Source organism: Melopsittacus undulatus, chromosome 1 (assembly GCF_012275295.1).
Source record: "Melopsittacus undulatus isolate bMelUnd1 chromosome 1, bMelUnd1.mat.Z, whole genome shotgun sequence".
NCBI lineage: Eukaryota > Metazoa > Chordata > Aves > Psittaciformes > Psittaculidae > Melopsittacus > Melopsittacus undulatus.
Genome location: NC_047527.1, coordinates 23283654 through 23303656, shown reverse-complemented (window position 1 = coordinate 23303656; position 20003 = coordinate 23283654). Strand labels below are relative to the sequence as shown.

General features: G+C 39.2%; 1 protein-coding gene across 1 annotated transcript in view; it reads left to right on the top strand.

Annotated features, from left to right (window-relative positions):
* CPQ (carboxypeptidase Q) overlaps positions 1-20003 on the top strand; it is a 153455-nt gene that overhangs the window by 109665 nt on the left and 23787 nt on the right. The window contains exon 7 of the mRNA XM_005150879.3: positions 8477-8678. Within this exon, the coding sequence (XP_005150936.2) occupies positions 8477-8678 (202 nt within the window). The remainder of the gene's footprint in view (positions 1-8476; positions 8679-20003) is intronic.

The following is a 20003-nucleotide window of genomic DNA, read 5'->3' as shown; positions in this document are numbered from 1 at the left end:
TAGAATTGAATGTTCTGGAATATGTGGCACAGGAAGATATAATAGTTCTGATAAACAGAAGTGCAGTTTGGAGGAGCTGGAGGGGTGCTCTGTGTCTAGTGCACACTGTTCACGAGAAGTGTATCATCACCCTTTAGATTTCCATGTTGGACAGTAAGCACCATCCTATGGTGGTGGTGTCAGCAATACATGGAATTGTCTCGTGCATGTCTCATCTTTTGCCAAAATGTCTGCATTTTGCTGTTGTCTCTAGGATTTATATTCAGAAGTAATATCAGAAAGCAGGCTTAAGGATTAAACAGGGAAATATAAACCAGGCTGGGTGTTGCTTGCAAGGTATTTGGTTACCTTTAAAAAACTGAGATAAAGGTGTGTCTCAGTTTTTGCTCTGTTGATGAGATTCCATCCGGATGTTGTGCTCTGCGAAGAAAACCCAGTCTAACTTAACAAGAGTTTATAATTTACATGGAGAATTTAAACAGAAATGACATCCGTCTGTTGTTTGTTGTTCTTGTTTTCCCCCCTGCCATGTGATTGGGCATAATTATAAATTGATATGAGTATAAGACATCACATTACTCATAATAACAAAATAAAGCAGATTAACACTGTACATTATATTTAGCATGAAAAATAACTTAACCTTTTAATGATTTACTTCTGCAAATTTCTGGCAATTAGAGTAGTATGGCACAAACGTTGCTTGCTGACGGTAATGAGTACAAGGTAAATAAGAATGGTATTTAAAGATGTCTTGTTAAATGAAAGGTGCCCTGTATGACTCATCCACATAGCTGGTCTTATTATGACATTAGTTTGCTACAAACAAGTAGAAATATGAATGCAGTATTTCAGCACAGACAGACATGGGTTTCCTTGAGATTTTAAATTACTTCCTCATACCAGTGGAAATGTGCAAGGGGGAAGAAATGAAGACAATATAGTACTGGGCAAGTACAAATACTCTTACTTTTGTATATGTATTATTTCTTTCGATTTAATTTCAGGTCTTTCTTCCTCATCCTTCACTGTAGGTTGCCACTGCTAGAAAGTAGATAAGTTACTGCAGAAATAACTGAGATAACAGCAGCATAGTGGTTTTACTGTGGTGCAAATAATGAACTCATATCCCTGAATCATGTTACTTATGTCACGCATGTATTTCTGTACAGCCCAGTATTATAGTTTCTGATTATTAAAACTAACAATAGTGTATATCAGATGTTCAAAGCTCATCTGAGAATGTAAGAGCTGCCATATTGGGTTCACCAAAAGCTCAGTCTAGTGCTGTCTCCTGATAAGTAGGTTCTTAGCAATGGTATATTTGCCCGACTGCAGTCAGAATAAACTCAGGTAGATTACTCATGCAACCAGGCTTTCATGTTATCAAATATTTTTCAGGAGAGCATCTCATGGTCCTCATATATTGTTTTCTTTGTATGATCTTCCAAAGACATGTACAAGTGTTGAAAGCCAAGTATTGTCCAGCAGTTTCAGTGCCTCCATTAGTGCAGGGGGTACCTGCCTTTCACCAGTTATAGAGCACCTACTCAGTTTGTGGTGAAAACATCCTGGAGGAATCACCAGCACCTATGCTCCCAAAGGAGATATCCTCTGAAATGCTCACTGCTTTTAACTTTTAGCCAATAATTAGATTTAATCTTAGACTGGAAAAGGGCTTAATGTTTTCTTTACAGTAAAGATTCCTTATATTGATAAAAGGTAATGAAATTGAAGGATCTAAGCGTAAATCAGGCTCCAGATCTTGGGGTTTGACAGTACACCTCGTGTCTTTGCCCAGTCCTTAGCATTGTGTGATCCAGTTGATAAGTAGGACTCTTAAGACAATACAGTAAATAGCTTTGAAAATGTGAACCATTACAACTGCTGCTTTCCTTTCCAAGTTGAATAGAAGAAGCAGGAGGAATACGGTTTGGTAATTCTGGGGGACATCATAGAATCATAGAATAGTTAGGGTTGGAAAGGACTTTAAGATCATCTAGTTCCAACCCCCCTGCCATGTTGTGGCTATTCAGTACTGATTCTTTTACAACCTTACAACAGTACCTGAGAGCTCTCCAGTAGGGTATGTAAGTTTTTTGTGTGTTTACTCTGATGCTGTCTTCATGAGGGGAGAAAAGAGCGTATGTGTCTGGCCTACTTTCTGCTCCTCAGACTAGTTTCAGTGAAAGATGTGTATACCATGAAGACAAGGTTACCCAGCTGAATTATAGGGCTATGAATGGCTGATAATATTTATTTTGGAATAGAAGTATTGCATGCAATCTCCTGGAAAACCAAATATATTTTGTAATTAGAAGACTAAGGAGATCCCAGGCCACATTCAAATTAACTTTAGTAACTCTGTTGAGAATACTGGAGGCATTAATGTAATTTAATTCAAATTGCATTAGAGAAAGCATTCTTAGAATATTTCTGCATGCTTTTATTGCTGCCTTAATGATGATTAGAGTGCTTACCTACATTTCTGGTGCAAATGCCATACACTGTTTTAACTTTTTAGTAAAGGTTTACCTTTATGAAAAATATCAGTCACCAGCATTTCCTATGGTTTCATTTTTGGTTTTATTACCCAGAAGATTTCATATTTTGCCTAAACTGGGTCTGCATGAAAACAGGGCTTCTGAAATGCTGGTATCTCATTGTTGCTAATTTAAAAACTCTTTGTTGATACTCATGTGAAGTTTCTGCTGTGATTTACTAATAAGTTACTTTCTCTAAGAAGCAAATATCAAAAAACTTTCTTGTTGCTTTCAGGTGATTCTTCCCCAGAAAACAGTGGCTTCTCAAAACCAGAGTTTTCAGAAATTTAATGGATTTTAACATCCTGTTTATTTCCCAAGGTATGAAGTACTCTGGCGCAACGTGAGACATGGATTTGAACCAAACACATCAAGGACTTCAATGTGTGTTCCTTTATCCCAGCAAAATATGTCAACTGACAGTCTGTTGACTGTCCTGAAATATTCTATGTAATCCAAAGTTTAAAAAGTTAAAATTACTGCTGGTTGTTTTGCCCACTGCTGTTCTGTTGATCCCTTTCATCGAGAAATTAAGAAATGTGTAAAGAGAGTTACAAAACTACAAGAAGAAAATAATTGCACTCTACTCTCCATAGTCACAGTTAACAGCCAGTAGCACCCTTGATTGTATTAAGCCCAGTAAAGATAGCATAGCTCTGGTTCTAGGTCAGTAAGAATTCATTTGCAGACTTTTCTAAAACCGTGTTGATTCCTCACCAGCTTCAAAGCTGCCGTCTGAAACATGTGAACTTGTGGAGACATTTTCTGCGAATAGCTGCTCTGTTTTCATTCTCCAGGCAGATGTACCCAGCCACAGGTCCTTGGTGCTTTGGGATGTGCTTCTGTAAGAAAGCTGGGCTCCTTCTATTCAAACTTCTTGCAGCTGTGCAAGACACAGAAAAATGTCACCTCTTGTTGACTCACATTGAACTTTCTCCTCATTGATGTCTTTTCATTTTAACATTTCACCTCTATCTAGATGAGAACCTGAAACTGTTCTGCATAAACCTAGGAAATATTACCAACGTATGTGCTGTGATAATTTTTAAGGTGTTGCTACTTTATTTTCGTCTGTCTGTTATTGAATGTTATAAAAGTACTCATTTTTTTACTGAAAAAGTAAAAATCATCCTTGGCTGAAAGATGTAAACCACAATTTTGGCATTGTTGCCTATTCTCAAATTAAGCTAAAAGCTTTCCAAAAAGGATAGCAGTGGGACAGTCATTCAGAGTCATAGACACTGTTTTGATACTGTTGTATTCAAAAAAGGGCTTAAAATATGGGACATTTTTCGGGAGAAGCGCTTCTCTTTGATACACTCTTTGTCAAACAAGACTTCCCAAGACAAGACTTTAAGTGATGAATACCTACCTTAGCCTGCTGCTGTCTTCAGAGCTGTCTGCTTCTCCTTGTCTATCTTTCCAGAGAACCTTCAATACTGAATGGTCATCTCTGTGAGTACTGGCAAGTGGTTGCAGAGGAAACAGTAGCAGTATTGTACATGGCAAGACATGCTAGTAGTGTGTTTTCACAAAGTGAAATGCTAATAAGTACATGACCAAATCCTGCTCCAGGGCTGTTGAAATTGTTAGGACTGTTGTCATCAGCTTCTCAGAGGTCAGAACTCTGTAACTTTGATAGAGAACCAGCCATAAAATCTGTGGACTTTTTTACAAACTGCTTTCCCACAGAATGTGGCAGAATATTTCATCTTTTAACCGAAGTAGGAGCCTTATTCATACCTTGTCATCTATAAAAAATTGTGTTAATCTTCAGCTTCATAACAGCTTTCTCCCGTATAATGATGGGATAATTTAAAAAAATTTATAACTTACAGTGTTCCTGATTTTGCCTGCCTTCATTCAAAAAGAGTGTGAGTGGGATGATCACACTTGTGGCTGGTGGTTATTATGCCTTGATGCTGGCACATCTCTGCTTCCTAATAGTTGTTTTGATGTTTTCTTCTCTAGTTTCCATTTATGCTGTTTTTCTTCATTAAGTAAACTTGATCCTAAACAGCAACTCAAAATCACACTGCACCCTGTTTATTTAGTATTAAATAATTAGAGGATATTATTTGTTTTTTCCTTTTCCAGCAGTCACATGCTCTTAGGTGTTTCCTGTGTTTTCTCTTGTTTTTCCTGTAGTCTTAGTTGGCAGCCCAACTAAACTGGGTGTTGATTTAATACACACTCTTGGTACTGCAAGTGGAATGACTGTCATTCACCACAAGTTCTGCAACACTATAGCCATACTATAACTTGAATCCTAACTGCTTTGACTCCAGTACTGGAATACAAGAATACAAGTGTTGGTGTTTCTTAAAGTTAAGTGTAAATCAATAACAGGAAGCTGAAAATGTGCTCTTGGATTAACTGATGTCTGTTAACACTGGAACAAATTAACCACTAGTCAAGGACAGTGCTTTGCCATTATAGACTTTAGTATTTTCCCTGTAAAGCGGTGATTCTTCCCAGTGGAATGAAAAAGAAAAGCCGTAAATGAGCTATTGGACAAGTAATAACACCCCATTTTAAATAGTCCCAGTTATTGAAGGTTTTTAGGACAGCTGTTCCCTCCCTTATGCTTTCAGGTACCTCACTGCTTTAGCTGAGTAAGAGGAATTGCTGTCAGTGACTCAGTAGATTAATCATGAGATGCTGGAGTCTAGTTTAACATTTTCTAAGAATTAACAATTGGGATTTTGACTGAATAAGTAGCTACCTGTAGGATATATCTGCTTGGGATTGCCAGTACCTACTTATACTGGATGGGATGTGTTTCTTATGAATAGAAGTAGCAGTATGACAAGGATTTGATTTCTTAATTGAAAAGATTTGATTAGAATCTCATGTTTTCAAGTGTTTGCCTTAAGATGAGAAGCACTTGTATTTTTAGTTTTGCTTAACAGAGATAAAAATAGATTATTTATAGAGAAAACAAACATACAAGGAATTAAAATAAAAAAATAAAAATAGGAGAAGTGTTGAAAAGGATTATGCCGATTTGTGTATTCAATGAAAATAGCAAGCTATTGAAAACCAATTTTCCCTTGCAGTATATATTGAAAAGTTTCATTTAAAAATGCAGTCAAAGTGCTAAACATGATAAGATAAAGAGAGGTGACATCTTCTGTAACGAAGGATGATGAAGGATAAAAGTTTATTTTGATGTTCAGAGAATTAGGCAGCAGGTTACACCAACAAGTTTTAATTTTCTGGTATATGCTAAGAGAAGTGGCACAGTATCAAGATGCAGCAAATGGGATTACTTTCCAAAAAAAAGAATTGCATACTGAGTTTAAAAGGCTTATTTAAATGGTACATTAACTACAAGGGAACAGCTGAGCCTGCAGTTGTTTTTATAAAATCTTATGGGTTTGTTGTGCTGTTCCCTTGAGTTACTCAAGGGAGCAATGAATGGTCTCACCCCACTTTGCTAAATGGCAAAGGACAAAAGAGCATCTTCCCTATAGCATATTTTCCAGAGTGCATTTCTTTCTGTGCAGGTAGAAATACCAATATGCGCAAAAATGGGTATGGTGAAACCCACCTAACCCCCCTTTTTTAACATTGCAACTTTCAAACTTGATAGTGAAGAGCCTTATAATTTCATCCTATTATCTAGATGATGAAACAGGGAAAAAGGTTTCTCAAAGACACATGGTACTTCAAGTAGTCATGACCAGTTTCTTTTTTGTCCCTCAATGAGTTTAGTTTCTCTCCCAAGGGTGTCCTGTTTTTGTGCTACTCTGACATGTTCTGAGACCTGGACAGCTTTCTAACAGAGCAAGAATATGGTGTAATGTACTGTGGGTGGTTTGTTTTCTCAGTTTCGTGTTAAAAACACATGCAAATATTTACGTGAGAAAACACAGCTGAAGTAATGCTCCTACACTAGCAGTTTAAGAAGGTTTGGGACTTGGGAATTCTGTTCTTTGGAGCAGTAGGTGAGATTTCTTCTCTGTGCTGCTCCTGTGCACATTCTTTTCACCTTGCTGCCTTAAATATTCCCTTCCACTTGCCTTATTGTTCCTACTCACTGCAGCATCTCTAAAAATAACCAGAAATATTGCTTCAAAGACTCAGCCAAAGAGGCCGTTTCCAAACGATTTCTATCCTGGTATTTATGTGGGGCTCACTATAATTAAGTTAGCTTTCATTGGCAATTCACCAGAACACCAAAATGTCTATTGTCTTCCCTAAGTCTTGCTCCCTGGGCTTGTGATGTAAAGATTGACATTTTGAAATATTCTTTCTGGTTTACCTCTGACATTGGAGCATAATGGGTCCCTCTTACAAAGCAGTGTGCCCTTCTTAGCCTGCTTCTCTCCCACGATGTTCAGAGGATCTGTGAATCACAGTATCAGGTTGAGGCTCACAACCTGTAATACTGCATTTGATGACAGGCCTCGACATGACGTATCCTAATTCTTTACATTGAATCTTTTACAAACTGATTTTTTTCATTGTATAAAACCAGCAATTGCTAACTTGTCAACAAGTTATTTCCACCTTGATTTCTGGTAGCTGGATGGGTTGATAGGTAGATCAGCTATTTTATACTATAAAATATTTATAGTTGTTTCATCGTATGCAAAGATTTTGTATTAGATTTTTTAACTTCTGGATGTATTTCCAGGTTTGAAGTGAATACCTCTGCTGTGTTAGAACTTGTTTCACTTGGAAGATGAAAGTTTTTGGAAAGTAGAGTGTAAAACAAAGTTTTTGCAAATTCTACAAAGAACTTCTGAAAACTCATGTGAATATCACATTCATGGCTACCTGTAGTTTATATTTAATTTTATATTCAGAAAAATGTGAAAGATTTCTTTGCTGTTTCTCAGCTTTATGTAAGCTGTTGATGACATTGATCTGATACTCACTGCTATCACATATCTCTTTTAACGATTTTCATGTGATAACCCATTACAGCCATAAAATTCTGGAATGAGATCTGGGCATAGGAGTAATACCTGCAGTAAATTTGTTTAGTGCGTTCGAGATAGTCTGAAGTATAGCTTTTTTCTGCCTGACCTGGCCATAAACTGTTCTATTTTGCAAAAAAAAATATCAATGTTAGTTCCTCTCAAAAGGAGTGAGAACTTCCTTCAGGTAAAGTCCCTAAATATTATATGCCAATTAAAGCTTTGTGACTGCACTTCTGAGTACATGGGAAGGAAGTAAATAACCCTAGGTGATAATTTTTCTTCTTTTAGCAAAGAAGGATCTTCTAAGTACACACTGAAAGCAAATGTTATTATGCTGTTTGTACACAGAATCTTAACATTTTACATTTCCTGTTGGGACTTATGTTGAAAGCACAAACTTCCCTTAAAACAGACATTATTCCTTCAGAACAGAAGGAACCTTGACATTTCAGTCCTCCAACTGAAGTCAGAGTTGACTGCATGGTATATTGAAATTAATGTTTCCAAAGAGGTGGCAGCTGTTTTGATTGTTTGTCTGTTTTTAAATGGGATATCTTTCACAGTCTAAGCAAGCTTTGAATGCATCTGATTTTAAAGCCCACCAGATTCTGTACCTTCCACCCTACAACAGAGTTTCTGAGTTTCAGATCTAAGAAGGAAGAGAGAGCTACAAGTGAAAAATGAAATATGGTGGTAATGCCTTACCTTTCTAGGTGGCACTTCAGAAATCTTCAAGCAAGTATCTGGGGGTAGCAGGCCGGTCCTGTTGTGGCTCCTACATAATACTGGTGGCTCAGAACTGAATTGGAACTGTTTCAGCTTTTTCACACAGAAAGATTACATTCCTTAATTTATACTTATATACACAGGATCACAGGAAGCTTTTCTCTGTTTGTTAGACAAATTTGCTATGGTATGCTCATACAGACATCTAGAATCTAGCATATAGTGCCAGTTCAAATAGAAGTCACAAATCAATGTCTTCTTTCCTTATATGTTTAGGAAAATATCTCCAACTTTGATATCGTCATGGAGTCTGATGAGGGCACCTTCCAGCCATCTGGACTGGGTTTTACTGGCAGTGCTAAAGCTCGGGAGATCGTGAAAGAGATCATGACTCTGCTGCAGCCCATCAACGTTACAGATGTTTACGACAATGCAGATGGAACAGACATTGATTACTGGATGAGAGATGGGGTGCCCGGTGAGTGACACAGCACCTCCCATGCAGTGGCACGTGCAATAGATGGTCTGATGTTTTGAAAACAGTAAGAAATGCTTTCTCTTAGGAGTAAAATTTGCTATAGGTAAAATACAGAAATGTTAAAAGATGACCAACAGAAATAGGACCTAAAGTGAATTTGAGCTTCAGTTTAATAATGGTATATAGATTATATGTAGCATAACATGCCTAAAATCTTCTTTTCGGCTTTAAGGATTTATAATAATTAATCCCAGACTGGTGGTTTATAAATAGTAAACTAAGGCAGAGGGAAATTCTCCAATGCAGAAGAAATAATTATTTTATTATTATTATTTTGACTTTGAAATATAGGGCTTTTTCTCCTTGATTTATATGCTGAAGAAGCAATGTTTTTGAGATGTGACATTTAAAAGGTCATGGGGCATTAAGGTGTGCTAAAGGGGTAAAATTCTGCAACTTTTGAAGTGATCTAGGGGTTTGTTTGGAGGATTGTATCTGGCTCCCAGTGAGGAGCAGCTTGTTGGCAAAAAGGCTTGCAAGCTGTGAGAGAGATCCATCACTGGCAGCCCCTCCTGTGCAGGATACTGACCCAACACTAGCAGGGGAGCTTGCAGAGCACAAGAGTCTCAATTAGAGGCCAGCCGGGGTGAAACCTTAGTGAATTTCCATTGTGGTTTCCACAGCTGAGTAACAGTAAAAAGAAAAGTTTCATAACACTGATATTAAAACATTATGATCAGTTTTAAAATTTTAAGGTTCTTTTTCTCTGGTGTTTTATGACTGACGTACACTGGTGCATTTCTCATGCTAGTTTTACTAGGAGTTACTATATGTTTAGAATCTCCTGGTATTTTGTTAACTGCTATGTGTTTTTCCTGGGCTTGTGGAAGACACACTGACTTATGGAATATATGCTGCTCATTTAGGGTCAGAACCCTTTGCTTCTCACTCACATGGGGTGTACAAAGATACCATAAAGTTGACTGCCTCTATAAATATGTGGATGTCTAATTTTCAAAGCTAAGTATCTGTGCTGTGCAAGAAATATGGATGAATGGGTATTGTTTAACAGCTAGGGATGAATCTTTATCTGACGTGCTGTTTTCCAAGTGAGATGGAAGCTGTTCAATGCAGTGTCATAGCACTGTGACACTGGTGTCCGCTCAAGTTCCTAGGCTCTGTGGGTGCATCTTACGTGAGTGTTAGCACCATATGCTGAGTTGAGCTGAGACTGGAAGCACTGCTGAGAGGCTGTAGCCTCATTGTCATCCGGGCACAAAAGTGTGTGTGCCAAGACGTCCGGTCCAAAGCTTCAGACTAGCAAGTCTCTGCAGCTGGAATATGCCAACTCACCGCTCAGTTTGGGCTTAGAAAGTACAAGTGTATTAGGATTAGTTCCTAGGTAAGGTGTTGGGAGCACTACAGATGGTCCTTTGGGACATCTATTGTGCTTCCCATCCGAGTATGACAGATTATGGAAGAAGAGAGAAAAAATTTACATTCAGATACCTGGTTTTCAGTTGATAATGTAGTGGTGCTGTGATGGGAGTATGTATTGAGCTTTTGTATACCACTTTTCATCAGCTGAGGTGCACCTAGAGCACAAACAGCTAAGCTTGCTATGGTCGTCTTGATAGTGACCTGAGCTACATGAGTAAAGTACCCTCAGTAGGAGCAGGGCAGAAACAGGAGCCTTCTCAGTTAGTAATCCATACTCCTCAGAAAGCAAAAACTTTGAAAAATATCATAATGCTATAAGCTCAACCTTGGGAAAATAGAAATATACCAGACCCAAGACCTCAGATTTTAAATACAAAAATTTGGCACATAAATTGATGGTCATTTTTTTTTCTGTCTGAAGCTTTGGTTCATTTAACTTCCCATTAAGCAAGTTACAAAGTGTTCTTACAGCATAAGAACAGTGATTCTTTTTTTGCCTGTTGAGCCTTGGTGAGAAGGAATTAGCTTCACTAAAAGAATTTTGGTTGCTTTAGATTGTATTTCATACTGTAGGAGGGAGAAGTCTAAGACAACTTGTAATCTTCACGCCTTGTCTGCAGTATTCTCACTGCTCCAATGAGCCCTTATGGTATATAATGACATTGGAACAAATTGAACACACTGTAACAGCTTTTATAATTTTGTCCAATTTAAACAAGCAATCAAGTGTTGACATTTTATCAATTTTATTTAAATATTTTCTTGAAAATACACTTTATGCCTTTGTTTCTGCAACACTGAGAGAAAAACACGATGAACTGCTTGAAAAAACAAGGCAGGTTTCCAACATAATTTCTTTAGATTTTTTCTTCTTTTTGGTGTTTAATAGATTCTGGGATTCACCTTTTTAGATGCTATTCAAATTCTGCTTCTCCTGCTCCTTTTGGTCTTAAGATCCACAGAGGGCAACAGTTTGTTTTTCAGAGCTGTTCATAGCTGCTCCTGAGACAGGCAAAATGACTCTGGCTCCTTGCTCTCTGCTGTTTATATTTAATTGGCGTGCAATGAAATGTTATTTGTAATGTTACTTAAACACATTTGCAAGAAAACAGCGGTGTCTATTTTGAGATCTTAGGATGCAAGAGGCCAGGAGAGTTCAGGGAGTTTTGCAAACCAAAGGCTGAAGCTTAATACCTCTGAAGCCCAAGCAAGGTGGTGTACCAAACACAGCAGTTTAATGCTTTATGATTGCAGAGTATTAGAAATATTTCAGTCAGTGGCCTTTACATTGGATTATTTTGAGAACAGCTCAGGCCAGCAATGAGGAATGTCTGTAGCTGTGTTTTCCTAGTGATAGCCAGTTTTCAGCTACTGAAAATATCTGTATAACATTTGTTTTGCTTTTTCATGAAGCATAAATGAAATTAAATAGGGTTTTTGTGGTGTCATTTTTTATGCTGTGGGTTCACAGTTTGAGGTGATCAATGATCCTAAGACTGCTTCTTTATTAATTATGCAAGTGTCTTCCTCAGCTTTCTTTTTAAGTCTTCAATTACATATTTGGTTTTAGTTAGGGATACATCTAAACTGTGGAACAGAAAGCTGTTCCTTTCCAACACCAAATCCTACTCACGTTTGGTTAGAATTTGCAAATGTAAGTGGGGAGACAGGTTCATTGAGTTAATTAGGTTTCTTTGCATTATTTTTCACAACAAGCTTCTTCAGTCTCTGAAAGTGTTAAAAACATTTAAAAACCTTTCTACACCAGCACTCAGGTATTTTTGTTGAAAAAACAAGGTATCTGATGTTCACAAGGATGCTTTGAATGTGATTTAGACCGGTTCCAAATGTAAAAGCACAGGGGCTGCGTCATTTTTCCAGAAACTAAGGGTGAATGGCATGATGACATTTGTGTCGTGGTATTCAGTGAGCATTAGTTCATCTTCAGGTGTCAGGGGAAAGTGGGTGCTCTCCTATTTTTGCAGAGGAAAGGTGGTTGTGAGATAGTATTTCCAGGAAAGTTGGTTTAAGGATGCTGCTTTCTGCCAGGCTCATCAGAGAGGTTATCTGTTGCTGCAATGCTTATGATGGGAACACTTGTCTGTTAGAAACTGAGCTGTATCTGAGATCGAGCTGACCCAGGACATCAAACAATGTGGCAAAAGGCACGTGGCAACTCCTCTATTTAAAATTCAACCAGTGACCTAAATGTGAAACTCCTTTTTTACGGTGTCACTCTGAACCTCGATGGTTGGTCATGTCTCTGTCTCCACAGTGACAGTGTCGTGCTTTTTTGTTACATTACACAAGAGGAGGAATTATTCTTCCAGAAACTAATAAACTGGTAGTTCATCAAACTTTAATGTTTCTTCAGAGATCAAAAATTCATTGCTAACCCAATCTATTAGTCATTTGCTCAGAGATGGCAAACAAATACTGCTATATATCCTTTTTCTCATTTTTGTGTTTTCATAGTGCTTTATTACCTTCATCTAAAATAAGATGTATTTCGGCCTTAGACACCAGACTTCAACATGCATGATTTGCTTTCTTCTTACATAGGAGGTTAAATCTTTCACTTCTACCCCTTTTCCAGAGTATGTTGCCCTCTTGACCCTCTGTCTCAGTCATCAGTTGTAGCACCATACTCCAGTGTGAGCCTGCCAACATGCTTGAGTCAAGCCTGCTCCTCTGCTTGGTGTCAGCCAGGGGAAGTTCGAGAAAGTGGAGTTATGGGGAAGCTCCCTGGCTTAAGTTTGCCAGCTGGGCATGAAGAATTGGGTAAACTCTTTCCCAGATTATAAGTGGATAACCTCTGTTCACACTTGCCTATATCACTGGAAGTGAGACTCCACTGCAATACATGAAACATTGCTCCTCAGCGTACCTGACCTCAGACTTGGGCAGACTCCTTGGATCCAGTTTCTAAGCTTATTTTCATTGCCAAAAGAATAAAAACTGTAAAGAATAAAGAGAAAAAAATCAGATTCACATAATCTAGGAACTGACAGGCCAATGCTATCAATCTATTGTTTCATTTGTGGGAAAGGATAGCTTAGACCCTGTCCCGCAGGTGAAAAAGGGTACTAGGACAAGAGTTAGCAGAGCTAACTCACAGAGCTTCTGGTTAGATTCAAAGTGCGAGGGGGTCATAGCTGAACTAGTAAGGCATTGTTCTACTATTAATGAAGACCAAAAGGCCTCCCACCTCCCAAGGGTGCCATCAGCGTGCTCTGCTCACTCCCTGAAATGCCTGTACACCAATGCACGCAGCATGGGGAATAAACAGGAGGAGTTAGAAGTCTGTGTGTGGTCTAAAGGTTATGACCTAGTGGCAATTACAGAGACATGGTGGGACAGTTCACATGACTGGAATGTGCTCATGGATGGCTATGTCCTTTTTAGGAAAGATAGGTCAGCAAAGTGAGGTGGTGGAGTTGCTCTTTATGTGAGAGAGTGACTAGAATGTATTGAGTTCTGTCCAGGGGCAGATGAGGAGAAAGTGGGATGTCTGTGGGTACGAATTAAGGGACAGGCTGGTACAGGTGATACAGTTGTGGGAGTCTATTATAGACCTCCTGATCAGGACGAAGGAGTTGATGAGGCTTTCTACAGGCAACTGGAAGTAGCCTCGCGACTACATGCCTTAGTCCTCATGGGGGATTTTAGCTACCCTGATATTTGCTGGAAGACTCACACAGCCAATCATTCACAGTCTAGGAGGTTCCTCCAGTGTATTGACGATAACTTCTTAATGCAAATGGTGGACAAACCAACTAGGAAAGGAGCACTGCTAGATTTAGTACTCACCAACAAGGAGGGTTTGTTTGGTTGAAGTGGTGATGGTCAATGGCAGCCTTGGCTGCAGTGACCATGAGATGATGGAGTTTAGGATCCTGTGTGGGAGGAATAGAATACCTAGCAAGGCCACAGTTCTGGATTTCCGAAGGGCCAACTTTGGCCTGTTCAATCAACTGCTAAGGGAAGTCCCATGGGAAAGGGTACTAGGCGGTAAAGGGGCTCAGGATCAGAGCATCCCAATGAGTAGGAAATCAAGTAAGGGATCTAGGAGACCAGCATGGTTAAACAAGGAGCTGCTGGGCAAACTCAAGTGGAAAAGGAGAATCTATTGATTATGGAAAGAGAGGCTGGCCACTTGGGAGGAATATAGGACAGTTGTTAGAGGATGTAGGGAGGCAATTAGTACAGCTAAGGCCTCCTTGGAACTTAATCTTGCAAGTCGGGTTAAGGACAATAGAAAGGGCTTCTTCAAATACATAGCAAATAAAACTAACACAAGAGGCAATATAGGCCCACTGTTGAACGAGGCAGGTGCCCTGGAGACAGAGGATACAAAGAAGGCAGAAGTGCTGAATGCTTTCTTTGCCTCTGTCTTTACTCCTGCAGACTCTCCCCAGGGGCCCCAGATTCCTGTAGCCCCAGAAGGAGTCAGGACAAAGGAGGAGTTTGCTTTGGTAGATGAGGATTGGGTTAGGGATCAGCTAAGCAATCTGGACATCTATAAATCAATGGGTCCGGATGGAATGCCCCCACGGGTGCTGAGGGAGCTGGCGGAGGTCATTGCTAGGCCACTCTCTATAATCATTGGTAAATCGTGGGAAACAGGAGAGGTGCCTGAGGATTGGAAAATGGCAAATGTCCCACCAGTCTATAAGAAAGGCAAAAAGGAGGACCCGGGTAATTATAGACCAGTCAGCCTTACCTCCGTCCCTGGAAAGGTGATGGAACAACTTATTCTTGACTCCATCTCTAGACACATCAAGGATGAGGGGGTTATTAAGAACAGCCAACATGGTTTTATGAAGGGGAAGTCATGTTTGACCAACTGTCGTGGTTTAAACTGAATCTGCACAGTTCCCCCTTTGTTTCCCCTCCCCCCTCCCCTTACCTTCCCACTCCCAGAGGGATGTGAAGGAGAGCCAGAGGAATACAACTCCCACGGATTGAGGTAAAATCAATCCAGCAATTAAGGTATAACAGAAATCACTACCAGTACCAATAACAAATCAGTGTTAGAGGAGACAAACAGGGAGGGAGAATACGATACCATCCGCCGCCACGAGGCCAGCCTGGTAGAGAGAGCTCACCCCTCCCCTCCTGGCCAGCTTCCAGTCCCCTCCCCGAGCAGGACGTGCTGTGGTATGGAATACCTCCCCGACTAGCCCAGACCAGGCGCCCTATCTCTCCCTCCTCCCTGGCAGAGCATGAGCTACTGCTGAACCCATGACACCAACCTTGTAGCCTTCTATGAAGAAGTGACTAGGTGGAGGGATGATGGTAGAACGGTAGATGTGGTTCTTCTTGATTTCAGTAAGGCATTTGATACTGTCTCCCACAGCATCCTCATAGATAAGCTAAGGAAGTGTAGGCTTTGACGACCAGGTAGTGAGGTGGATCAAGAACTGGTTGAAAGGAAGAAGGCAGAGAGTTGTGGTCAATGGCATAGAATCCATCTGGAGGTCTGTGACTGGTGGAGTCCCTCAGGGGTTGGTGCTGGGACCAGTGCTGTTTAATATTTTCATCAACGATCTGGATGAGGGAACTGAGTGTACCCTCAGCAAGTTCGCTGATGACACTAAATTGGAAGGAGTGGCTGACACACCAGAAGGCTGTGTTGTCATTCAACGAGACCTGGACAGGCTGGAGAGTTGGGCAGGGAGAAACTTGATGAAATTCAACAAGGACAAGTGTAGAGTCTTGCATCTGGGGAAGAACAACCCCATGTACCAGAACAGGTTGGGGGTTGACCTGCTGGAAAGTAGTGAAGAGGAAAGGGACCTGGGGGTCCTGGTGGATAGTAGGATGACCATGAGCCAGCAATGTGCCCTTGTGGCCAAGAAGTCAAATGGCATCCTAGGATGCATTAGAAAGGGTGTGGTTAGTAGGGCAAGAGAGGTTCTCCTCCCCCTCTACTCTGCCTTGGTGAGGCCGCATCTGAAATATTGCATCCAGTTCTGGACCCCTCAGTTCAAGAAGGGCAGGGAATTGCCTGAAAGAGTCCAGCGCAGAGCCACAAAGATGATTAAGGGAGTGGAACACCTCCTTTATGAGGAGAGGCTGAGGGAGCTGGGTCTCTTTAGCTTGGAGGAGAGGAGACTGAGGGGTGACCTCATCAGTGTTTACAAATATGTAAAGGGTGGGTGTCAGGATGATGGAGCTAGGCTTTTTTCAGTGATATCCAGTGATAGGACAAGGGGCAATGGGTGTAAACTGGAGCATAGGAGGTTCCACGTTAACATCAGGAAGAACTTCTTTACTGTAAGAGTGACAGAGCACTGGAAGAGGTGTCCCAGGGAGGTTGTGGAGTCTCCTACGTTGGAGATATTCAAGGCCCGCCTGGACAAGTTCCTGTGTGATGTACTCTAGGTTACCCTGCTCTTGCAGGGGTGTTGGACTAGATGATCTTTTGAGGTCCCTTCCAACCCTCGGGATTCTGTGATTCTGTAATGCTGAAAAGGCTTTGGCTTGATTGTTCATGCATAATGGATTATGCTTAACAAAGACTTCCTAGAAAATGAGGGAAAGAGCAAAAGGTTTCCTTAAAAACAGACATTAAACTTAACTTCCTCATTTTAATACACAGTGCTCATGTGATTTGTGATCTGCAATGTTTAGTGTAGGGTATCACATGGAGAGCTTCATTTATTTGACTAAGTGACTAAAGGAAGTGAAATGCTCCTCATGGAGCAAACGTTGAACATGAATGCTACTCACAGAACTAGTTTTATGCGTAGCATTGTAAGTACTTAGATAAATGTACCTCCACAGGTGCTACGTTTTTAGTACTTGTTGAGTTCCCACTTCTCTGGTCATGTTGAAGCGCAGTGACAACACCAGCCACTATGGACCTGATTTATTTTTTTCGTGGAAATGAGAAGCAAGGGGGTTATGGTGTGCATCTATGCCCTGCCTGAGACTTCATCTCAGTAAGTCTGAGATATACCAGCACTGTGGTGGGATAATTAGCAATATTCTATTACTTTTTCAAAGTCATTCCTTTCCTTTTAAATATCTTATTTTATTATTCTGAATGGAAACATGGTGAATACGTGTGTTCCACTGCAGAAGTCAAATTTTCTGCAACTTGGGAGGTATTAAATTAATCCAATATGCTAAGAGAACAATTATAATTGCTTGGCACTTAAAAAGCCTACTATAAGTGCTAAACTATTAGAACCATATAAAATCTTGATTGCAGCAAGAACTGTATGCATTAATCTGTAAAATAATTCATCTATGCTCTAATTTATCATTGTTCCATAAAAACAGGCATTTTAAATTAGAAATTACTCTAGAGTAATTAAATAAATTTAATATGCTGCAACTTTTTATGAAGGTGGATACCTTAAAATGCTCACAGTTAGTTATATTAGCCTTTCATATGACCTTTTCTGCTTCTAATACAGTTAATAAGGTCTTTGAGAATAATCATTTAATGAAAGGAGTAGTCTGCAAGTTACAGTATGTTTTCCTATTAGTTGTGCTGTTTGATTTGACCATAGAGTTCTTTCCACCTTTGTTCTGCTTGGGCTAGAGTCTTGTTTTGCCATATTGGAATATTAGGCTACTTCTAATGATTAACAGAAAGGATTTCTGTTAATTATTAGAAAACCTTGCAGAATTGCAAGGTTTTTTTGTTTTATGTAGACTAGACACAAACCATGCAAGTAATTGAGCTGGGGTATTACTGTTGGAGAGAGGGATGGAGTTGGATGATTAGGCACACTGCCTGCAATAAAATTTTACTAATAGTTTTAATGTGGATTCTGTAATATACTTCTCATTAGAGTATGCACATTTCTAATGCAAGGGCACAGAAAGTCATGTCAAGTCAAAAAACAACTTGTCATCTTTGGGGCAAAATAGTTCATGATTGTAGCAAATACTTGAAAACTATTAATTCACACTTATTTTGCCAAAATTTAAGACTACTTCTGAATGAACTTGTTGAAGTCTACCTTAGCTATGAACTCCCACTGTTCAGTAACATATTTTGAAACTAATTTATAAGAGACTGATAGAAATACTAGGAAGTCAAAGGTTGACACAATCAAGGGTGAATTGCCAGCAGATAGTATTAAGTGATTTAAATTCACTCAATATTAGTGACATTTTAATGAGAGGATAATTAGAAAAGAACTGAAGGAAGACTTGCAAGTCTAGAAATCATACCTTACAGTGAAAAGCTGGAGAAATTAAATTTCTCTCTGATTATGAAAAACTGTGTTAAGCAATGATTCAACTACAGCATGTGTGTTAAACTGAGAAGTGTTTTGTCTAATTATAGCACCTTTCTCCCTTGTTTCAAAAAATTGTACATTAGAAATTCAGTCTATCTAAGTTTAACCAAATTCTAAGTGGGAGAAAGAAAACACCTTCTTCCAATCAGGTCAGTGAGCTACAGAAGCACCTTGCAGACTTGGTGAATTCTCCATCATTTTGAACGTGTAAAACAAGACTTGGATGTCCTTCAAAAAGTAAAGGGTAATTCAAGCAAGAGAAATGGGCTTGGTGCAGTAGATACAATGTGAGGTTCTTTGCATGTGTTATTCAGAAGGTGTGCTTATATGACAATGGCTCTTGCTGGCCTTAAAAAAACTGTGAATCTGCCAGTAAATCTTATAAGCATTTTCCATAATGAAGTGCCTCCTTCCCCATTTAAGCCTCATCCAGTTCAAACAGACTAGCTTTTCGAATGTCAAAAGCTCTTGTCTTTGATTTGTATAACGTTTAGATAATCTTAATTGCAATTTTAAAAGTAGAAGCATTAACTTGCTGATCCTAGAGGAAATTTGAACTGTGAAAATGGGAATATTTGCAAAACTCTGTCATACACTGCTGAACATATTGAACTTTTTTATTTTATTTCTAGTTATTCTCTTCTGTATCTGTGAAGCAGTTTTGACAAAGTTTTCTTGGTGATCAAAAGATAAGAATTACAGCACATGGGTTAAGCAGCTGATATTACAGAGCATTTAAATTAATCTCATACAAGCTGAGGCAAGGCAGCTTTAAAATGATCTTATATGAAAATTGCAATAAATCAGTTTGAAACACTTGACATTCTAATTGGCTTTTAGAATCATAGAAGTAATATTGTTCCAATGCATCCAATGCTGTGCAAATACTAAATAAGCTCATTAATTTAGTAATGAAAACTTAAATGAAAGTTTTATTTCAGGTAAATTCTAATGGTTCTTGCACTTTTTGGCAGTGCACTTCTTTCTCTTGAAGACATTTTGTCGCTGTTCCCTCCGTGAATATCTGAACAGTTTTCCCCATTTCTAGATGCTTACTCTTAAAAAAAGTCATGAGGCGGATTGGTGTAAAAGACAATGATGTTAAATCTGTTCCCTCTGTAAGTACACAAAACTCCTAAACATTTCAAAGGTCAACAATACATTTCTTCCTGCTGCTCACCTTTGTAGGAGAATGTGCGCTGTCTTAGGAAAGAGACACTGAAAATATCTCACTGAGAATCCCATTTGGATTTGGGGTGTGGTTGTTTTTTATTCTGGCTGTGCCTCTGAGAGGCATATTCATTCTCTATTGTTTGCTGTGTAGGAAAGCTGAATTCTGTTTCTGTGGGGATATTCTTTTTCATATGGAAGCATTTGCCATTTGTTGATCCTAAAAAAAACAACCCAAGTGTCCTACATCAACACACAGAGCTCAGTGTTAACATGTTAAATATAAAGTTTGGAAATACAAGTTAGTTAAGCCTTATTCCTAGAATTGTCCCTGACTTCACTGAAGCTCATGAAAATAATGAAGTTCTCTAAGGAAGTTGGAGGTGGAAAGTGTTTGCCAATGGAAAAGTGTGAAAGTTAAATATGATTCTTTCCAGTTTCATTTTCTTATTTT